General features: G+C 36.5%; 1 protein-coding gene and 1 non-coding gene across 4 annotated transcripts in view; both read right to left on the bottom strand.

The window, feature by feature from the left end:
* WDR17 (WD repeat domain 17) overlaps positions 1–23507 on the bottom strand; it is a 94952-nt gene that overhangs the window by 64459 nt on the left and 6986 nt on the right. For all 3 annotated transcript variants that reach the window (XR_011970255.1, XR_011970256.1, XM_072623469.1), the window contains exons 3-6: positions 17570–17800; positions 12598–12849; positions 9686–9808; positions 1707–1891 (exon numbers count right to left, since the gene is read on the bottom strand). Coding sequence is in view for 1 of the 3 variants with exons in the window: in XM_072623469.1 (XP_072479570.1) it covers positions 1707–1891; positions 9686–9808; positions 12598–12849; positions 17570–17800 (791 nt within the window). In the remaining 2 variants the exon portion in view is untranslated. The remainder of the gene's footprint in view (positions 1–1706; positions 1892–9685; positions 9809–12597; positions 12850–17569; positions 17801–23507) is intronic.
* Positions 3629–3737, bottom strand: LOC140515100 (U6 spliceosomal RNA). Its single transcript, XR_011970856.1, has one exon. It is a non-coding gene; the product is annotated as a U6 spliceosomal RNA (small nuclear RNA).

Genomic DNA, 23507 nt, shown 5'->3' with positions numbered 1-23507 from the left:
TAGGCTCATTTAGGCAGGGATGCTGAATGATAGCCCTGCTTTCAGTGGTTCTGATAGGGGGATGGACCTGGACCCTAAAAGGAAAAGACCATGTCTTTGAAAACAACCCAGCCCCTGAATTTTCCTACACATTTCAGCAGCCCAGCCTACTAGCATCTCACCCAAGACATCCAGCCCAGCCTAACCCACCTAGATACTTGATAGTCGTTTCACAGCGGCTCTTGACCCACCCAAGACCACTTAATTCCTTTCACTATTGCACCTGGTCTAGCCCAGGCTATTTACCACTCCTTACTCCTATCTACATCTTTTCACTATCCATTTTTTGTACCTGAGTCTTACCCCTAGTATATTGAAGATTCATTAGGAATACCACCTATTGGCATTACAATAAACCTTGATACTTGATTGGAAGACAGTTTGAGCATTTGAGTTCTTTCCAGGCAGAAGCTACCCCATACCCTGACATTTCGAGGTTCCCAGAAACCCCAAACCACATCATTTTCATATAATCAGAGACCTATCCCTCAGCTTCACTGCTCTGCTTCAGTCTCTCTCAACCCACTCCCCACCTCTAATGCAGCCTGTCTACTGAGTAAGACTGGGTATTCCTAGTGAATACTTAGCTTTGAGTGCTCACTCAGTGAAGAAGCCCCACTTCCTTGTTGACTAGTCATGTGACCTCATTATAATAATGGTGCTAGCTGACTGCAAAGACAGATACATGCTTGAATTTACTCACCACAGAACTTGTGTGTAATGCATTGTTTACTCACCATAGAATTGAGAGGCAAAGAGATATACAGAATAGCAAGAAAACAATGCATCACAAAACAATATCTACTGAGAAACTATAGGCCTACAACTCTACTCCAGCCTTAGGGTTGAACTAGATTAGGAGTTTTAGGAAATGTGCAAGTTGTGTATGTTTGCTCTTCCCCAAAATCATTTCAAAGAGTATCCCCTTCCTTCTTGACTCATTATATGAAACGGTAGAAACTGGAAGAACTCTGATCCAGGATTCCCAGAACAGGAAAGAACCTAAGAACCCAAGTCTGTTATGGAAAGGATTGGTATTCCCATGAGGAGATGTTTTCCATCCTATCCATCTTGTACAATCTTGGTTGGTCACAGCCTATCTCAGAGTACAGTGAATGGATTTGGTGGCTAGTCCAAAGCACGAACTGTACTATGAGTTCAAAGTCCTGCTTGAACCAGATCCTCTCTATTATAACCACTTAATGTTAATTCCTCTCTCATACCTCCTGCCCAAAGACCCTTTTGCTTGGCACAAGAGGAGAAGCAGTAGTGTAATGCAAGGGGTAGGGAGGAAGCTTAACCATGATTTAAAAAATAAAAAAAAAAACTTATTATTTGTAATATATGGGTATGATATCATTCAGCACCAACATCTTTGTTGCTATTGATGGTAGGTGGAGGTTTTGGTTCAGACCTCTAATTTCATTAGAAGACTAGAAATAGAGTAGAAATTTTCTCTACCAATGTAGATGGACAACTCTTCTTTTACAGTCTTTGTTGAGTGAGTCACTGAGAACTTTAGTGATTAGTCCAAGGTCATGCTGTGAGAGACTTGACTTGAGCCTAGGTTTTCCTGACTCCAAGTCTTGACTTCTATCCACTATACAAGATTGCATAATATAAAAAGCTAGAAAGTCATATATTTTAGAATTTGGTAGTAGACATACCAGGTCCCTAAGAAAATCCCATTTCTTGGCTCCCATATCATAAAGCCCGACTCCACCATCCATGAAACAGCAGACAGCATGGCCCGGAGGAAGAGAAAAAGCTTGATTCTGTGTCAGAGTTGGAGGAGGAACAGCTTCACTGGTTGAGGATGTATAATGATTTTTGGTTGGAGAATGTGCTGAAACTGTTTAATTTAAACAAAAAAGTATAAATTACATGAAAGTATTGGCCAAACAGTCAATAAACATTTACTGAGCCTCTGCCATGTGCCAGCCACTGTGCTAAAACTAACACACTTCTCATATACTAGAAGGAGGTGGTGATACATCATTTAACATAAACATGCTCAATTATTTATTTTCTTTTATAATCTGAATCTTGTCAATGAAGCCAAGATATTCTGACCAAATTTTCTGTAAAAATAAGGAATACTTTTTTAAGCCACTGCTTGTATGAGGAAAATGTGTATATTATACATAACTATTCTTCTGCTTACACACACACACACACACACACACACACACACACACACACACACAATAGTTAAGATAGTGTTACAAAACAGAAGTACATATAGTTACAGAGGAATAAAAATTTAATTCAAATTTAATTGGAGAAGTATAGTCCATCCTATTCCAGGGGTCTGACTTTAAAAAAAATAACTTCTTAAAAAAATTACAGATACAATATTTAATATAAAACTTTTCTCTGAATAATGCTACAATGTTATGACCTTCTCTAATACCTCTTATAAAAAGAATTTCAACTATTTGGAAATCAAAGAATTTGAGATGGAAGAGACCATATAGATCAATTGGTTCACCTCTCAATTATTTACAGATGAAGTAAGGCCCAGATTTTTCATTGACTGTAAAAACAAAGAAGAGACATGAATTGATCAGGTCCAATGCTAGCTATGAGTAGAACTGGGAAATGAACTCAAGTCTCTTGACCCCAGGCCAATGCATTTGCAATGCCCCCTGCTATTTGACCTCCAATGTTAATTTCAGACTCCTAAACCTTACCTTTGTAGCATAGGTACTCCTACTAACTTTCAGAATCTGTTGACCCTCAGGCATGAAATCATCACTGACATGTTCCTATGGTTCAAGTGAATTGCCTTCTCTTCTGCACTAACAGTTACACTTTATACTGTTTAAAATTTATCTTCATCATATTCGTAACCTGGATGTCATTTCTTCAGCTAACCCCTTTATTTGAATGTTTCTAAAATGAAAATTATATTTTAAGAATTGGAATCAGCTTGCTATCTCATGGTCTTTTTTGTTTTTTTTCCCTTGGGTTTCAATCCTTTTTTTTTTTATTTTTTTATTTTTTTTTTTTAATGTTTAACAATCACTGCCATACATTTGCGATTTTTTCCCTCCTCACCCACCCCCCACTACCTCCCTCCCTCCCCACGACTGCATACAATTCTGTATAGATTCTACATATACTTTCCTATTGAGTATATTTTCACTATAGTCATGCTATGTAGTCAGACTAAGATAAATGAAAGAATCCGAATAACAAATCAGAACATGATACACAAACAGATACACATACACAAACATGATCTGCTACAATATGTGAGTGACTTCCATATTTCTCTCTCTGAGTGTGGAAGGCATTTTGCCTTGAGGTCCACCATTGGGATTTTTTTTTTTTTCAGAAGTTCTTGTGTTATTACAAAAATCTAAGTCTACCAGAAAAAACTCTCACACACTGTGGTTGTTGCTGTGCATAAAGTTCTCCTGGTTCTGCTCCTTTCACTCAGCATCAGGTCATATAAGTCCTTCCAGGCCTCTCTGAAGTCTTCTTGTTCATCATTTCTTATGGCACAATACTCCATTACATTCATATACCATAATTTATTCAGCCATTCCCCAATTGATGGACATCCCCTTGACTTCCAGTTTTTAAAAATATGGAACGCTTCACGAATTTGCATGTCATCCTTGCGCAGGGGCCATGCTAATCTTCTCTGTATCGTTCCAATTTTTTAGTATATGTGCTGCCGAAGCAAGCACTATCTCATGGTCTTTAAAGTTCTTTCCATCTTCAAATCCTACTGTCATATACAAAGTTAGCTTATCATCATCTTGTCACTTCTACAGAGATTAAGTTAGTTTTCTGAACAAGTGTTAAAACTTCTGAATAATAAGTTTTCCCTCCTAATTTTCTCTATTACATATTTTATATATACATTAATATATTTTATGTATAATATGTAAAAATCTATATCTATATATACTATCCTGCAAACATTTAATGCCTTTCATTGTTTTGGATTTTTTTCCCTAACAGTTAGAAAGCTGGCATAATGCATGCACATCTAGGATGTAAAATGTGTCCAAGCTTCAAATACATATTTGCAATATGGCTGATATCAGGATGTGACTAGAATGTGACTAGGGGGAGTAGAACAGCTTTTCATGGAATAATCTACCTATTTCAAGGCCTCCGTGACTTTTCTCCTGGAAGAGAATATGATGTTCTGTAGATTGACATCTGTATTGCCAAAGTGAATCACAGGACATATGATCACATCAGATTTCATACAAGGAGATGTTAATTTACCAGATAATTTATTTTAGACCCTAACTGCATTCATTCTTTTGAGGCTCTGTAGCAAAAGTACTAGACCTTATGGGAGTTAAGAAATTCAGATTCAAGTTCTGGCTGCCATATGTGGCAGTGTGATGTTTTAGTGGCTAGAATGCCAGACTTGGATTAGGAAGGCCTTTCATTTTTGTCTTTGTACTCTTAGCACTTAGCATAATACTTTATGGTCTGCTGAAGTTCATTACTCTCTCTTTTGACTCAAATAACAACCCTTTGAAGTTGGTACTATAGGCACCAAATCAAAGCATTCCAGAAATTTAAGGGACCTCAGTGACCATTTAGTTCAACCCATACCATAAAAGAATAGTTGTACAATGCACACAACAAGGATTATTCACCCTGCCCTGTGCCCTCTTCTCTTTTCTCTCACACTATTACAGTAAGTGATCTCATCAGCTCTCATCGTTTCAACTATCATTTCAATTCAGATGACTCTCAGACCTACTTGTCTAGACTTCATCTCTGTTCTGACCTCCAGTTTCACATTGCCTAACAGACATCTCAAACTTATAAATGCCCCCCTTTCCCTTCTAATGATGTCAGAAGGTCTGGTGCAGGCCTTCATTGCCTCATCCCTGGACAACTGCAATAGTGTGGTGGTTGATCTCCCTGCTTCAAGCCTCTCCTCACTCTAATCTATTCTCCACTCAGCTGTCAAATTCATCTTCCCCAAACTACATCTGATTCTATCACTCTGTCATATTCAGACAACTGTGATTCCCTCATACTGCCAGGATCAAATATAAAAGCCTGTTTGGATTTTAAAGCTCTTTATAATCTAGCCCTATCCTAGCATTCCAGTCTTCTTACACCTTACTCCCCTCATGTACTCTTCAGTCCAGTGACACTGGCCTCCTGGTTGTTCCTTACACATGACATTCCAATATCTCCTATCTCTAAGTGTTTTCACTGGCTATATCCCATGCATGGAACACTCTCCCTCCTCAATTCCACTTCCAGGCCTTCCCTCAAGTCTTAGTTAAAGCCCCAACTTCTTCCAGAGGCCTTTTCCCAGTCATCCTAAATATTAGTGCTTTTGCTTTAAGACTATCTCAAATTTATCTTGTCTATATTTTGTCCGTACATATTTGTTTGCATGTTCTCTCCCCCATTAGACAGTGAGCTCCTAAAGAGTAGGTATTATCTTTGGCCTTTCTTTGTATCTCCAGTGCTTAGCACAGTGCCTGGCACATAGAAAGCTCTTAATAGATGCTAGTTGACCGAATTCTATTTGATAAAAGCACCCATTTAAAATCTTCTTTGGGCCTCTTTTGCTCACTTATTCTTCAAAGAATCTCATCTCTCCTGCCTTTACTTCTATAAAATGCCCCTATACCATAATCAGATTCCACATTACTATTTTTCTTTTGATAATTGTTTTCTGTCCAACATAATCTTCTCAGGATGTAAATATTTTCTTGCATATGTGATATAAAACAACCCTACTGAACTCTAAAACTATAACATTAATTTATCAATCATTAAGAATTTATTACATGCTCACTCTGTTCCACAGAATACACTAGGTCTAAGGAATTATGTACGTTAGACTGTGAGCTCCTTGAGGGCAGGATTTTGCCTTTTTTCATCTCCCCAGTGTTCAGTGCTATGCCTGGCACATAGTAGGTATTTAACAATAAGGCATATTGATTAACTGACTAATACAAATACAGAAACAAAATAGTCCCTGCCCTCAAAAAATTCACATATTTTTTGAGAAGATAACATATGCATCTATAAGTACAGACAAAAGTAAGTATGTAAATATTCATAATACTTATAATGTAAATACTACAAAATAAGCATGTAAATCTGTATGTGTAGACACAAAAATAAGGGTAATTTGTGTGTGTGTGTGTATGAGCTCATAGCAGTTGAGAAGGATTAGGAAAGACTTTAGAAGGAGGTGGGATCTGATCTGAGTTATTATACTGGTAATTTAAATGGGAAGATCTTTCCCATTTATTAAGAGCCCTATGTGACCTGCCTGGGTCACATGGAAGTGAGTCACATGGAGTCTGTGGTGGAAAAAGTTTGCTAAACGGTTGGAACAGGAAGGGTAGAACAGGAAGAGGGGAGATAGAACAGAACTGAGAGAAAGTTAGTCACAGAGCAGCCAGAGCTAGGAAGGATGTAGGCAAGCAGGTAGCTGCCTAGCATAAGTGAGACAGTTAGTTTGTAAATTTTGCTTAAAGGAGCCTGCTTGTGATTTGTTTAAGGGAGCTGGTTTGTGGAAAGCCTAGAAGGGAAAGGCTTGGAGATGGTATCCTCTGCATTGTTATTGTGTACAGATTTTTTTTACTATGATGGACTGGGCTTTCTGGTGTCTGAATAAATATTTTGGTTTTATCTTCCATGTGGAGAATCTATTCTATTTTGCAATTCAGAATTGCTCTGGAATATTCATTGCCACCACAGGTACTGTGAATATTGTATTGGTGCTACAAATCGCAATGAAGATGGGATCATGAAACATCACACCTCTATTTGGAGGCAGAGAGACTTTAGAGGAAGAAACAGATATCCCAGGATGGGAGGATTTACCTTATTCCTCCCTAGTAAGAGAATGGCTAAAAGCACAGTGAAAACTGGGAACTGGGGCTACAGAAGGGAGGACCTAGAGATTTAGAAAGATGTTTGCAAGAAATACCAATAGAACAGGGAAAAGAACTGGCAGAGGTATGGAGGAGAGGCTGGGCCTTCCTAACAAGTTATTGCAGTATAAAAACAGAGATAAGCTGCTGGAAGAGAAAGCTCAGATGGAAAGGGAGTTGACTGGTTTGCCGGAGAAGCTTTTTATCCTGCAGCATTCAAACTCCCTTTTAGAAGAGCAAGCTAGAAAGTCTCAGGTGGTAAAAGAAAAAACTGTTGTTAGTTTAGCTCACAAAAAGAAACAAAAGATGAGTGCAGCCCTTGCACAGGCTGGGTGTGATTGGGGCCCAAACACCTGCCAGCAGGATGCATGGTAGGAGAATGAAACAAAGTTAAATGAGGAGGCTGAAGATCACTTCACACAGTAGGAGAATCTGGGTGGCCACACAGTGTTTTGGGGGGGTAACTGAGGATTTTACTCAGCAAGAGGTCACAGATATTTTGAGTCAGTTCATCCAAAGGATGGAAGAATCATTGGTTTCTTGGATGGTGAGTATCAGTGAAAAAGACAATGTTCCTTGAGAGAGAAGAGTAAATAGCCAGAGGATTCAAAGTCAGAACAAATTGACAAGAGAAGAATTGTTTACTGTTCTGTTGAGAACCAGGATAGATTTTGTAAGAATAGATGGCATTCCAACTAATGAACTATATATATAATGTATGAAGGAAAGAGACTTGATATTAGAATGAGCATAGAAATGAAAACTGCCCCTATAGATCCTCTTGAAAGATTATATTCAAGTTTATCACACCCACAGGGCGAACAGGAAATTGGCCAGGCCCCAGCTTAGATTAAAGAAAGTATGCATCTAGCCAGAATGATGGCCCCAAAAGTGCAAATTAGAAAACAGTGAACAACAGTGAATGAGATTATGGACTCCAGAAGCATGGCTGACCCTATACCTACCCTGCTTCTGGTTATTGTCTCCTTATTTCTTTTTGGCCTTTTGTCTGTTCACCTTGCTTGTCAGATTTGTTTTCTGCAGTCTTAGTAACCTCCACCTGCAGATGACTGACTGCTTAAGCCAGATGTCACCTCTTGTCCAATGTGCTGTGTCATACCTGGACCTGGTGTCAACCAAGTTTTGGATGCCAACTAAAGAATTGACCCCTCAAATGGGACTTCTTTAATCAGGGACACCTCAATGTCCAATCTCAACAGGAAGAAGTATGGAAGAAGAGAACTTTGCCCCTCATTCCAAGGTTTTAGGCCCCATTAGTTCAAGTAGGGAATGATGGAGTGCTTGTGTTCAAGCCCCACCCTAAGATATTGTTTTATGTGCTTATTTTGTGTGATCCCTGTTATATTGTGTAAAGTTCTATTGATATCAGTTGCCTAAGACATTGTTTTATATGCTTATTTTCTGTCATCCCTGTTACAATGCAGTTGATATCAGTTGCTCCACTGACCTATGTAATGAACATGAAAAATCTTGGGACCATATGTAATGGTAATTTAAATGAGAAGATCTTTCCCACTCATTAATAGGTCCATGTGACCTGCCTAGGTCACGTGGAAGTCTGAGTCACATAGAGCCTGTGGTGGGAGGAGTTTGCTGAATGGGTGGAACAAGAAGAGGTGGAGTTAGAACAGAGCTGGGAAGAAGTTAGTCAGAGAGTAGCCAGAGATAAGAAGGATATGGGCAAGCACACAGCTGGCTAGAGTGAGTGAGAGAGCTGGTTTGGGGGAGCTAGTTTGTGGGAAGCCTAGCAGAGAGAAAGCTTGGGGATGGTACTGTCCTCTGCATTGTTATTGTGTATAGATTTTTATTACTATGGAGGATTTTGGCTTTCTGGTGTAGGGATTTAGCTTTCTGGTGTCTGAATAAATGTTTTGGTTCTGTCTTCCATGTGAAGAGTCTTCTGTACTTTAGGATTCAGAATTGCACTGAGATATTCATGGCCACCATAGGCACTTTGATTATCTCACTGGTGCTACAGTTATGAGGGAAATTAAGCATTCTAAAAGGCAGAAGTGAGGAAAGAGTGTATTTCAGGAATGAGGGTTAGTCTATGAAAAGATATGAAGATGGAAAAGAGAATGTCTTTAAACCTGTTCAATATATATTATAACATCACCTACTTTCCAGCCACTTTTTTCTTCTGAGCCATATAAAAAATTATAAAAAAAACCCAAAAACCTTCCTTACTACTTTAATGCTTCTCCATCCTTTCTCAAGAACCTTACAATTGTCTGATGTTGAGTTGAGGACCATAGAAGGATCATCAAACTTCCCTCTTAACCCCTTCATTTTGAAGATCAATCAGTTGTTGTTGTTGTGTTTGTCCTTTGTTCTCAAAGAGGACCATGACATCAAGATGATGACATGACTTGTGGTTGACTTTGATTTGAGTGAGGGAGGACTATGCAAGGTCACCAGCCTCATTTTAGATCAATCAGTAAGCATTTATCAAGTGCTTACTAAGTGACAGGCACTGGGATACAAGATCAAGGTAATTAAGCCTAGAGAGAATAAGTAATTTGCCCAGATTTACATGGAGGGGAGTGAGGCAAATGGTGGAGTCAGAACTGAAATCTGAATCTTCCAGCTTTGTAGTCATTGCTCCAATATGTGAGAGTCCCAAGGCTTTTTATTTCTATCACACAGTCCAACCCAAGATACTTCATAAGCCTGTGATTAACAGCTATCATTTGATATCAGCTAGAAACTTTCTTATCGAATAATGTATTTTTACTCACATTTTTTCTTCAGGGGAGAATTAAGTACATGTAAAACATGAAATCCTGTTTTCTTCAATTTAAAATTCTCAATAGGTGTTGATCTTGAAACGTTCCAAACTCTTAGTACCCCAACTTGGGAATCTAATAGGAACACAGAAATCCCTTTAGTAAAACCCAGTTTTGACATTGTATTACCTACATATATGTGTCATTAAATAATTTTGAAACTATAACAGAGGGATTTTAGTGTATTTTGTTGACATCACTTTTACAATGTAGTATAACAATATATTTATATCACCATAGCTCATTTACATATATAAAAAATTATATATACATGACAAATTTTATTTACATATGTACATATAAACATACACAAATGTACAAAGGAGTGTGTGGTGTGTGTGTGTGTGTGTGTGTGTGTACATTCACTCCCTATTTCCTGGCTATCTGCTCCTTGACAGTTGCCTTCACTATCCTACCTACCCATCCCCTAGAGACCACTCCCTGGAGGCGTGAGACCCTTTCAATCTTTGTCTTTGCTTTGAGGTTCCAAGTCTCTCTCCTGTCCCCCTACTTCAGGTAAACTTTAGTCATATTTTACTTTACTCCCTATTCTCACTGAGACCAAACAATACTCTGGAGGTTTCAGCCCTTTCATCTCTGGAAATTTTGCCTCAGTACCTCAATACTTTCTAGTTCTGAATAATGATCAGAATCAAGTCTGCATCTGTTGCAGTGTTAGATTACTCCCCTACAGCACCACTCACTCTCTCTGTAACTTTCAGTATCTTAGTTCCCCTACCTCTCCAATATCCCCCTATATGTATTGTTTCCCTCTGTGATAATATAATACCCTTGAAGATAGGAGTTATTGTTTTGTACTTGTATCTCCAAGGTTTGACATAAGGATTAGCATCTAATAAGTGCTTTGTAAATGGTGGAATAGCTAGGTGGTACAGTGGATAGAATGTCAGTTCAGGAAGACCTGGGTTCAAATGTGACCTTAGATACCAGTTGGGTGACCCTGAACATGTCCCTTAAATATATCTCTGTCTCAGTTTTCTCATCTGTAAAATGGAGATTATAATATAACCTTTTTCCTAGGGTTGTTGTGAGGATCAAATGAGATCATAAAATACTTGGCATAGTACCTGGCACAGTGACTACTATACATATATTATCTCATTATTATTATTATTAAATGCTTTTTATTTACTTATACTTTTAAAGTAAGCTAAAATTTTCAAATACAGCATTTCCTTTTTTTGACTTTTTTTCTCTTATTCTATAGCTCAAAATAACTTTTTAATCATTATACAAATTTTTTGCTAATTACTCACTCTTTGTACCCCACATTAACTAAATATTTTTTCTAATCTACTATTTAAGTCACTTTGATCTGAGCATTTCTCCACCTGTTACTAACTTGCTGGACAGTCTCACTCAGAAATAATAGGCAGAGAGAGGCCCCTCCTTTCCTATTTCTCTTTCTAATCTACAGAGATGGATAAGACGTAATCTCCTCAGCCTAGTGCACTTGGCAGATAGAGAAAGAATGGAAACATCTGATCTTCAATGTCCTCTGCATCTTGTTCCTCCAAACCATCTTTCTCGCTGCCAAAGTGGCCCTCCTTCTTATATAAGTTCTTGTGTTCTACCATCTTTGACTGAGGAAATTACCTTCCCCACAGTCATTTCTCCTCATGCTATCCATGTGAAATACAGAAGAATGGAAAAACAATAAAGAAGAATTTTTTAAAAAATCTACAACTAACCAAAAGCAAATTTTAAAAATAGCAAAATACATAAGGGATAAAGTCGTATTTATATGACATGTTGTATCAGACACTAAACATACCTCATAAAGAGATTATGCATATTTTCTTCAATGTACTAAGTATCAGAAAATGCTGGGCATATCACTAATGAAGCCAAGGTTGGAGGTTCAAGCTCAGAATCCCTATTCATAATAAATCTGTTTCACATTCATGAGTAACTAGTTGCCTTGAAGATGTCTAAAACTGGTCATAATGATGACATGGTGAAAAGAGTTTGAAGGAAGTAGCACAATTTCTTAAAATAACTCAAAGGATATGGCATCTTCCTTAAAAACACATAAAGCTAGCACAACGTTTCATAATATTAACAAGTCTTTAGCAAAGTACTCTTCTGATGCCTGTCATGGCATACAAGTGAAGTCAGATTCTTAAAGACTATGACAAAAGAATAAAAGTTTGTTACATCTTCTCAAATTAAAAAAAAACCCACAAAAATACCCCTGAGTATTAACCCACATTCATCATGCAACCTGGGCCTATTCTCAGGCTTAGGTCATGGCTGACCAATTTATTAATGAAACCAATAAAGTCCCCACCCCTGCAACTGTTATCTTCTTTCTTCCCTCCTTCCTTCCTTCCTTCCTTCCCTCCTTCCTTCCTTCCTTCCTCCCTTCCTTCCTTCCTTCCTTCCTTCCTTCCTTCCTTCCTTCCTTCCTTCCTTCCTTCCTTCCTTCTATAGTCATTCTTTCAAGACCTAGTTTTAACGAAACTAATCTGGCAAAGTCACACACATACATATTTCTAACTTACTTGGTAGTTCAAGATAAAATTACACACATCATGGGAATGGACACCAGAAATATGTATGGTCCTAATTTCACCTTGCTGTAAGGATGAAATTCAAATGGAATGCAGGAAACTTAAATGGTTCTAATCTCATTTTTTTTCTAAGTATCATGATATGAAAATTTAAACTCCTAAAGATCAATTTCTATTTCCATTTCCGATTTATATATTACCTCAGGAAAATCTTAGGAGTACAGAATTTAGAATGTTTTAAGACTGGTACAGAATTAATCAGAACAAAGGCTAAAATAATTTTTTTTTTCAAAATGTAACGATTTCACTAGAAACTCAAGTTATACTTACCTCCAGTTATAAACATCCCAGGAGCAGTAGGAACCCAGGCTAAGCACTGGACTGATACTGCTGCAGTAGGAAAATTAAATGTTGTGATACAAGAGAGTGATTCAGAATCTACAAGGCGAATGCCATTATGCAAATTTGCCACAAGGAGATAGTCAGTAGACAGTGGGTCCCATTCCAGATCTGTAACAGGATCCTCTTCGTCTGTGCCTTCAAGAGATTCGGGTCTCAGAACATGTTTCTGATTCTTAGAACCTATTTGTTTTTCAAAAGAGGAAACTATTTATTTACAAAATCAACCATTCACAATTTATAGTGCATCAGATTACTGTTCTCTGTAGATACATCATTTGTGTACAGAATCATGGAGATGAGTATATTTACAGAAGCAATGGTTGTACAGAGGGATAAAAGAATTTGTTGCTGTAAATATATTCAGATGATGAATATACCTGTTGGGTTTGGCAAGCATTTTATGGACCCATTGAGAGTCTTTTCTCCATATTACTGTAAAGGTGGAAAAAGCAGAATTGTCTCCACTCTGCAGTTTATAGGTAGAAGAAAAAAAATTACCTAGATTAATATGAAATTCTGTAAATAACTGACAAACAGCTTTGCATTTTACAAAAAGTTCTTATACCTTAAAATAATTTATATGATAATAACAATACTGTAAAAAACAAACCACTTTGAAATTTGTATGAACAATATAATGGCTATTCATGATTCCCGAGGACTAATAATGGAACGTGCTCTACATGACAGATAATTGGTTTAGGATGTAGAATGAGACATATATACTTTTATACAGCCACTGAGGAAATGTGTTTTTTTTGATTATGTATATTTTGTTATGAGAAATTTGTTTTTATTTTCTTTTTTCAGTGGGGTTAGGTGGCATGCAGGAGAGAAAAGAGGTTTCAGTTGACTTAAAAAATAGGAGGTGCTATAGATATAGAATATTGCATGTACTTTCAGATGAGATCAGTGAATTATTAGTTTTACTTAACTGTCTTACCTCATTAAATGAAAACTCCCATGGAGTGACAGTAATCTATAAACATTTGTAATGTAAAAATAAAACATATCAATAAATCTTTAAAGAGAGGTTCTGTATTCTTGTATAAAGGAAAACGAAAAAGAACACACAAGCATAATGATAAAGGATGACAAAATCCAGGACTGAATTTGTCCTTTACCTCCTGTGATTTGTCATGAACTTCTATCCAAAAATCTGACAAATAACTTTCTTCTCATGCTCCTCTAGTTTGCTTATGATGTCACCCTTTATGAATAAATCATGCACCCATTATTTTACATATAGAGCATGAGATGTTGGTCTGTGCCTAGTTTGTGACAGACTACTTTGCAGTTTTCCCAGAAGTTTTTGTGGAATAGTGAGTTCTTGCTCCATTAGTTGAGCTCTTTGAGCTTATCAAACATTAGGTTACTGGGCTCATTTGCTTCTGTACATTATGTACCTAATCTATTCCACTGATTCACCACTCTATTTCTTATCTAGTATCAAACTGCTTAGATGATTACTACTTTGTAAGACAGTGGGAGATCTGGTTCTGCTCAACAGTTCTGTTTCTGCCTCCTATAGTCATCACCCAAATACTGCCTATTCTATGTCTCCTTCTGTCATAGTTCCTGATTTCCTCACATAAGTACATCTTCTTAATATATAACATACACTCAAATATTATACTCCCACAAACACCTGTACACCTTGCTACCTATCCTATTCTTTTGAATGAGTTAACCCTAACTCTAGAGCCATATTCCAGTCATGAGTTTTATCCTACTAAGTTTCAATGATACATATGAGTCCAAATTTGCCTCTTGATATAAGGATCTTTAGTTTACTTTGCTTGTTATTCATATTTTGAATATGTATGTGCAGTCATAAGGCCATGACTTTCATTGCTGTCTCCACTGTTGGATTTTTCTTACTATGAATTCACAGGATTGCCTAGGCATCTCTACTATTACTCTTCCTCTGTTGTAGCTACTGTCTATTCTCATTCAGTGGATATGCAGAGGCAGTTTTCTCCCTCCATTTTCCCTTTTAGTTTAAAGTACTTTGATTAGATTTCCAAGGCTCTAGGCAAATACATTCTTACTAACCCTTGTTAGATGTAATCCGTCCCTGATTAGAAGCCTGTTTCTCCTATATTTTAAATTGTGATCCAGGAAAATTCAAGTCCTATTCTCAGATGTCATCTTCTAAATCAGATGCTTATTTTCCAAATATAGATTTCTCTTCTGAAATTCTTGCATTCAATCAACAGCAACAATGAAAAAACAAATAAAAAAAAATCTTTTCCCTTAACATCCTCACTTTTTTTTAAAACTGAGATTTGTTTTAGCAATGTGAATCAACCAGAAGTGAGTCATAGTTAGCCAGGTTGACAAGTCTTGGGAAGTTCTCTATCACCTCCTGGATATGTATGCCTTAGAAATATAGCAGGTCATTCTAATGTTATGGGGATGATAAATAACTGCCTTAGCACCCTCAACAATGAATTAGCCATAATATTACTCTCTCTTCTTTCTCTCATCCTCATTGAATGGTTACTCAAAAATCCATGGAACCACACCATAATTCCTTGGAGGACAAGAAGCAACCTGCTCCTCAGTGGCTCCATCTCTTCCTCTTTGGGAAACATCTGATAGCTGTCTGTTACTTAGCTTCAAATATTCTGAGTTTCTTTTTCCTTTCTTCCCCATATCCCATTCTACTACCCTCCAATGTCATACACAAGTAAGGATTCCTCTCTTTCTTCTGATCTTTTTTTTCTTTTTTGTTTCCATATTAAAATTCTCTATTTTTATTTTTTCTTTAAGGTAAACATTCATTCTCTCTGATAAACTGGAGTCTGAAAGCATTCCCCAAACCCAATTATCTTTTCTCCTAGAAGGATATCTGTGTTCTAAATGTAGATAAGAGTCACTTCTGGTAGTAGAAATAGAACACTACACAATTCTATGACAGTTACTGCAGTTTTCCCTGCTTTCCATTCCTGCTGGAAGTGAGAATCATAATCCTGTCACTCTTGCTAGAAGCTTTCCTAAACTTAAGAGCAGATTGTTTACCCTTATTTTCCCCTGGTCATAGGGGAAATCAGAAGCTTGAGGTTTGTATGCTTTTTTTACCCTTTCATAAAGAACAAGAAAAGATGATTTCCCCCTCCCCTCATTTGTAGATTTCAAAGTTTACAGTAAACTTTCCCTTGTACCATTGTACACAACTTTCTTCTAGGACGTAGCCAGAAATCAGTGGTTGACAGCATATGAAGCAACCTGTAATACATCCATGGTCTAAGAATTCAGGTGCAAGAAAGGTTAAGGGTATGCTTGTCTAAGGTCCAGAAATCCAGGAGGTGCTAAACTAGGCTACCACCCTCTTACTCTAAGGTTTTGTTTTGTTTTTAAATATAAGGCTTAATTGAAGACAGCTATGGACCATCATATATCATGGATCTGTGAATGGAAGTCAATTAAGTTAATAGTTATATATTTAACACTTCATTCACCACAAACTTATGAATAAGGTATAAGGACTATTACAAATACTTGGGGTTCTGATAACTTGACTATTCGATGCCTTAATTGCCTATTACCTCTGGCTCCAAACTGCAGAAATACTTCACTTCATTTCCCAGACTTCTCCACAGCAGTCATGGCCCAACCTTCCATTTTTCCCCCATCCCACTTTTACTTTTCAGTTCTTGAATCTTAATCCAATCAACCCTCTCATTTTGCCTCCTCTTATTAGAATGTAAACTTTGTGAGATCAAGCACTGATTTAACTTTGTATTTGTACCCCTAGCAAAAAGCACAGTGTTTGGTACATGGCAAGCACTTATTTTTTTTCTTTTTCTCTTTCTTTCTTTCTCTCACTCACCCATTCACATGAAGAAACTGACACTCAGGAATGTGAAATGATTTGCTCACTGTCACGTAGCTAGCAAGTGTCAGAACCAAGATTCATAGCTAAGTGTTCTGATTCTAAGTTCAATACTCTTATAACTACACCAATAATGACATTCAAAGAAAAGGAAAAAAATCTGAACAGTAAATCAATTTTTTTGTAGAATATTGAACATATATACTTCTTATAATAGTAAATGAAAATTATTAGCTTCTCTTCTAAATATCATTTATTGGGGTAGGATCTTATTCTACCTTGTATCCTCCACAGTGCCTCAACATAGCAGGCCCTGATTAAATATTTGTCAAGTGAATGAATGAACTGGTAGTTTGAGAGGTAGCAGGATTTCTGCTTCTCATCGTGACATATTATCTCAAACATAAGTCCCAAGGTCTCTTGTGCATGAAATGGGATGAGGCGAAGTGCTATGTAAGCAGGACCATTCCAAGGAAAGACAATAAAAGTCACAATGTTCCTTCTGCTGGCAGATTTATGGGCTTTAAACTGCATAATGAGTTAGACCTGCTGACACACACATTAGAATAGGTATGAGACAAAATAGGGGTAGGATAAGGACCAGTGGGCAAGAAAGGGCATGATCTCTTGGTTCTTTCTCAAGTAATATCTCACAACCATGTTAGTATGCCCCCAAGCTTATGGTTATAACCATATAGTCAGAAACATCAGGAGAAAAAACAAGGGGAACTAAACAAAACAAAAGACTAAAGTTCAAGTTGTTTTTTAGTATCAGAGGTCTATTCTTTATGATAAATAAATATTTATATATTATTTTACATATTTACATGTTATATACATTTACATAACTATTCTTTATGATAAATAAAAGCTGTTACGAAATACTTTACATCATCATCAAGAGGGAAGTAAGAGAATACCATGCTTAGCAGAAGAAAACTTAAAAAGAGGGCAGGAGAGAGAAGTTGTACTACAACTATTCTACTGGTCCATCATATTAATTAAATATTATAAGCTCCAGGATGCATAGTTCTTAGATTATTTAAATATCTAAATGCTTACCTGGCTGAAAAATTGAGAGAGTTCCATCAGTATGTCCAAATACAACTTTTCCTCTTTTTTGGGGATGCCATCTAAAGAGACAAATATCAGACAAGAAGCTGTGGGCCTCTTTGTGTACAGTCACACCTATATCTGGTCCTGAAGCAGTCCATATATTCAGTGGGCCTCTGTGGGAAACAAATGCCACAGTATCTCCAGCATTCCAGCACCAGCTAATGGAAGTAGGAATTCCTGGAACAAATTTGAAAAAAGAGATTAGGGTAAAAGATAAGCAGTCCAAGGAAGTAAAGCTTCAACTATTAAAGTTGAATTAAAATTCATTTATTTAACTATTCAACTATTATAAGCTTCAACTATTAAAGTTTAAAACTGCACTAGGAGTATTGGGACATACTAACACAAAACACAGTTATGTCCCAATAATTCTAGTGCAGTTTTAAGCTTTAATAGTTGAAGCTTATAATCTGATTAACCAAAAATTAATCAAATTTAGAGATCAGAAACAAAGAATATACAAATTTTGGTTGCAGAAAGGTGGAGATATAGAGTACACCCTCATAACCTCAATATGACCTCTGTATCTATCCTTCTCCAGCCACACATACAGCCAGATCTTAAGCCTATCACTCAGGACTTTTACTGTACCCACTTCTGAGATCCACAGCGTTTAACATCCCCCATTTTGCCTACCACCTTTTGCCCTTTCCTTTCTTCTGTTGTCCTTGCACAAATTGCATACCCTCTTGTGCTTTAGTCTCCCCTTCTTTAAAATGAGGGGAATAGAACGCAATGTCCTCGAAGGTTCTTTCCAGCCCGAAATTTATGATGCTATGAACTCTTCTCTCTTATCCCAGTCCACATCTATTCCAGTCTCATTTTTGCCTCCTTCCTTAACAGGAAACCCAAAGTTAGCTATTCCAGCGCTATGCTTGCCACCATTCTAGAATCCCCCTTTCCCCTCTTAACTTTCTTCAATTTGGATCATTATAAATTCATGCTGGACAGATTAGCCCTCACTGTGTTCACTTGCTAGGTAATTCATTTATTCAGTTCATGCCTGACACATTCTCCATGACTACAATTTCCTCTTTTCCCCAAGCCTCTGAATGTTTTCATTTATCAGTTATCCTCCCGTTTTACCAATTTATCAATTATTCAATTATCCTCCTGTTTTACTGTGAAATTCAAATCCATTTGATGGGAACTTCAATTTCCCTCCTCCAAATTACAAATTTCTCTGTGTCTATCCCTGTCATTTCTTAGAGGAAGAGATAGTTTCCCTTTCATCTCCAGAATTCTGGGACTGGGACCTTGATGTCCTCGTTGGTCTGTGCCTCACCTGGCTCACCATTCCAGGCAGGTCCCAGACATGCCTCATTTTACTCTGTGCTCTCCAACTGGCTTTTAAACCAGAGGTTTCAAACTTGAGGCTTCAGCATCATGCTTGGTGGCAAAACTCCAGAGTGCCCAACCAGATTAAAATGTAACTGGGAAACGTTTAACAAAATAAATAGCAACACAACAAAATATAGGTAATGTTAATTTTGTTTTATTTTCCCCAAGGCAATATGCAGCCACAAGGATACATTTCTATTTGAGTCTCAGTTCTAAAGAATTGCTTTACCTCTCAAGTTAGTCACTATGCCTTGAGATTTTAACCCTTTCATCTCTAGAACCTCCAAACTTGCTATCCTGATTTGTGTGTGACTCACTAGGCTCCAAATCTGCCCTGCTACTGAACATGCCAAATTATAATATGAAAATATTGTGGGATGTTTTACAAAATTATAATATACAAAATATGGCAAGACAAGAAAATGGAAAGATCAAGAGAGGAATCAAATTTATAGCCTGAGCAAAATGGGCAAGGCAAGAAGGAAAACAGGACTATTCTTGAAAGAAACAAGATCACAGGAGTGCGATTTACGAGTGAGCTAATGTCTATATTGTGTCTTATGATTTATAAATTACTTTACATAATCTAAGTTATTTTTGACAGGATTACTATAGTAGTAAATCTAAGAAATCCTATAGCGGTAGTTAATTTAGATCATAAAAAAGCATTTACCAAGGACTCAATGCCATTACTGTGGAAGAAAGGGAGAGAAATATGCTAGACAGGATGCAGTTTGATGAGTTTTCAGGAACTACATGAATGGCAATTCAAAGAATAATCATTAATAGTTTGATATTGATAGGGAGTTTCTAGTGAAGTGTCCCAGGAGTATGTCCTTGGTCTTGAGCCATTTAACAATTGTAGCAATGGCTTGGATAAAAGAATGCTGATTAAGTCTGCAGGTTATGGAGAACAATAGTTAACATACTATATAATAGGATAGAAAAAGATCTTACCAGTTCAGGATATGGGGACAAATTTAATAATGATAAATATAAAAGAATTATACTTAAGCAACTTCATAATTATAATATGGAAAAATGTGCCTAAAAATGATCTGTTGGTTTTAGTCCTGTGCAAATTCAGTATGAGTCAATATTACGTGATGTTTCAACCAAAAAGGATAAGGTGGTCCTAGGTTGCATTACAATGTCAGTAAACAGTAAGGACATTTTTATTTTCATTGTATTCTTCCATAGACAACATTTTGAGTTTGGGATTTGATTCTCAAGGCCACATTTTAGAAAAGACCTTGATAAACTAGAGAGCATGTATGTACGAAAGTAGTATGTTAAAGAGGCTTAATATGATACTATATTAGGTTCACTTGACAGGGATTTTCAGGGAGAACAGCAGCCTAGAAAGGACAAGATAGCTATCTTTTTTTCAACAACTAATTATATATTTTTTCTCAATTACGTATAGAAAAAATTTTAACTTTGTTTTCTTTTTTAAAAATTTTGAGTTCCAGATTCTCTTCCTCCCTCTCCCCTCCCTCCTTGAGAAGATAATTTGATATGTACAGTCATGCAAAGCATTTCCACATTAGCCATGTTGCAAAAGAAAATGCAAACCCTCCCCCTGCAAAAAAAACTAAGAAAAATAAAGAATGTTTTTAAAAGTATGCTTTGATCTGCATTCAAATTCCCAATTCTTTCACTGGAGGTGGATGGCATTTTTCTTAGTCCTTCAGAATTGTTTTCAATCCATTGTATTGCTGAAAATATCTAAGTCAGTCACAGCTGATGATCATACAATATTGCTGTTACTATGAATACTCTTCTTCTGGTTCTGCTTATTTCACTTTGAATCAGTTCATATAAGTCTTCCCAGGTTTTTCTGAAACCATCCTATTCATCATTTCTTATAACACAGTAGTATTCCACCACAATCATCTTTTACAACCTGTTTAGCCATCTCCCCAAATGATAGTCATCCCCTCAATTTCCAATTCTTTGCTACCACAAAAAAAAAAGACCTGCTATAAACATTTTTCTTTGATCTCTTTGGGATATAGACATGGTAGTGGTGTTGCTACATCAAAGAATATGCAATTTTAGCCCTTTGAGTATAGTTCCAAATTACTCTTTAGAATGGTTGAATCAGTTTGCAAATCCACCAATAATGCATTAGTGTCCTTATTTTTCCACATCCTCTCCAATATTTGTCATGTTCTTTTTCTGTCATATTAGCCAATCTGATAGGTGTGAAGTAATATTTCAGTGGTGTTTTAATTTGTATTTTTCTAATCAATGGTGATTTAGAAATTTTTATATGAGTATAGATAACTTTAATTTATTCTTCTGAAAACTACCTGTTCATATGTTTTAACAACTTATTGATTTGGGAATGATGCATATTCTTATAAATTTGACTAAGTTCTCTTCATATGTGAGAAATTAAGCCTTTAAGAGAGAAAACTGCTACAAATTATTTTCCTTAGTTTTCTGCTTTCCTTATAATCTTGGCTGCATTCGTTTTGTTTATGCAAAACTTTTAAAAATTAATGTAATCAAAATTATTCTTTTTATATCCCATATAAAAAAAGTTCTATCTCATTTAGTCAAAAATTCTTCTCCTACTCATAGATCTGACAGATAAAATATTTCATGCTCCCCTAATATGCTTATGATATTATCCTGTATGTCTAAATTGTGAGGCCATTTTTACCTTACCTTGGTAAACAGTGTGACATGTAGGTCTATACCTAGTTTCTATCAAACTGCTCCCCAATTTTCCCAGCAATTTTTATCAAATAGTGAGTCCTTTTCCAAAAGCTTGGATCTTTGAGTCGGTCAAACGCTAGATTGCTATGGTCATTTACTGCTGGTATTATGTACCTAATTTTATTGCATTGATCCACCACTCTATTTCTGAGCCAGTATCAGACTGCTTGAATGATACCACTTTGTAGTACAGTTTGAGTTCTGGAATTGTTAGGCCACCTTCCTTCATATTTAAAAAAAATTCCCTTGATATTCTTGACTTTTGGTTGAATTTTATTATTTTTTTCTAGTTCTATAAAATAATTTTTGGCAGTTTGGTATGCAACAGAATAAATAAATTAATTTAGGTAGAATTATCATTTTTGTTATATTGGCTTGGCCTACCCATGAGTAATTACTACTTCTTCAGTTGTTTATATCTGACTTTATTTGTGTGAAGTGTTTTGTAATTGTGTTCATATCATTCCTGGCTTTGTCTTGGCAGGTTCTTTAAGTATACAATCAAATTGTCTACAAAAAAAATGATAGTTTTGTTTCCTCATTGCCTATTTTAATTCCTTCAATTTCTTTTCCTTCTCCTATAGCTACAGCTAGCACTTCTAATATGATATTATATATAAAGGTGATAATGGGCATGCTTGATTCACTTCTGATCTTACTGAGAAGGCTTCTAGTTGGTCTTCATTACAGATAATAATTGTTAATAAGGTTACTTATCATTTTAAAGAAAGCTTCATTTATTTCTATGCTTTCTAGAATAACTGTTATATTTTGTCAAAAGCTTTTTCTGCATCTACTGAGATAATCATATGATTTTTTGTTGTTTTTGTTATCAATAAGGTCAATTATGGAGATAGTTTTCCTAATACTGAAACAGCCCTGCATTTCTGGTATAAATTTTACTTTGTGTTAGTCTATGATCTTTGTCATATATTACTGTATATATATTGCTTGTTATTAGTATTGGTATCCTTGCTAGTATTTCTTTGATAATTTTTTGAAATATGACATCTAGGCTCTTTTCTGACCATGACTTTTACTAAAGTCTAATAATTCTTAAATTATCTCTCCTTACTATGCCTAAAGGGCTATAAAGTCATGCATACTCATTGACCCAGCCATACCACAACTAGGTCTGTATCCCAAAGAGATATTTTTTTAAAAAAAGGGAAAAGACCTATATGTACAAAAACATTTATAGTAACTTTTTGTTGTAGCAAAGAATTGGAAATTAAGCGGATACCCATCAATTGGAGAACGGCTGAATAAGCTGTGATATGTGACTATGATGGAATGTTATTGTGCTGTGTGTGTGTATGTGTGTTCATCCTTCATTGCCGAAGAAGACCATGCCATTAGAGAAATAATGACATGACTTCCACTTGACTCTGTTTTGAGTGAGGGAAGGCTGTGCAGGTTACCAGCCTCACTTCTCTTCCAGACCATCTGAATCCAGTGACCAGATATTCATCAGGATGACTGGAGATGACCCAGGATGAGGCAGTTGGGGTTTAGTGATTTGCCCAAGGTCACACAGCTAGTGAGTGTCAAGTGTCTGAGGTGAGATTTGAACTCAGGTCTTCCTGACTCCTGCACTGGTGTTCTATCCACTGCACCACCTAGCTGCCCCTGCTATTGTGCTATAGGAAGTGACAAGCAGGATACTCTCAGAAAAACCTGGAATGATTTACATTTACAAACTGAAGTGAGCAAAACCAGGAGAAGAGGGTACACAGTAACAGGAATACTGTATAATGATCACTAGTGGATAACTTAGCTATTCTCAGCAACATAGTGATCCAAGACAACTCTAAAG

Source organism: Notamacropus eugenii, chromosome 7 (assembly GCF_028372415.1).
Source record: "Notamacropus eugenii isolate mMacEug1 chromosome 7, mMacEug1.pri_v2, whole genome shotgun sequence".
NCBI lineage: Eukaryota > Metazoa > Chordata > Mammalia > Diprotodontia > Macropodidae > Notamacropus > Notamacropus eugenii.
Note: the sequence above shows the minus strand (reverse complement) of the source record. Positions and strands in the feature narration are given on the sequence as shown.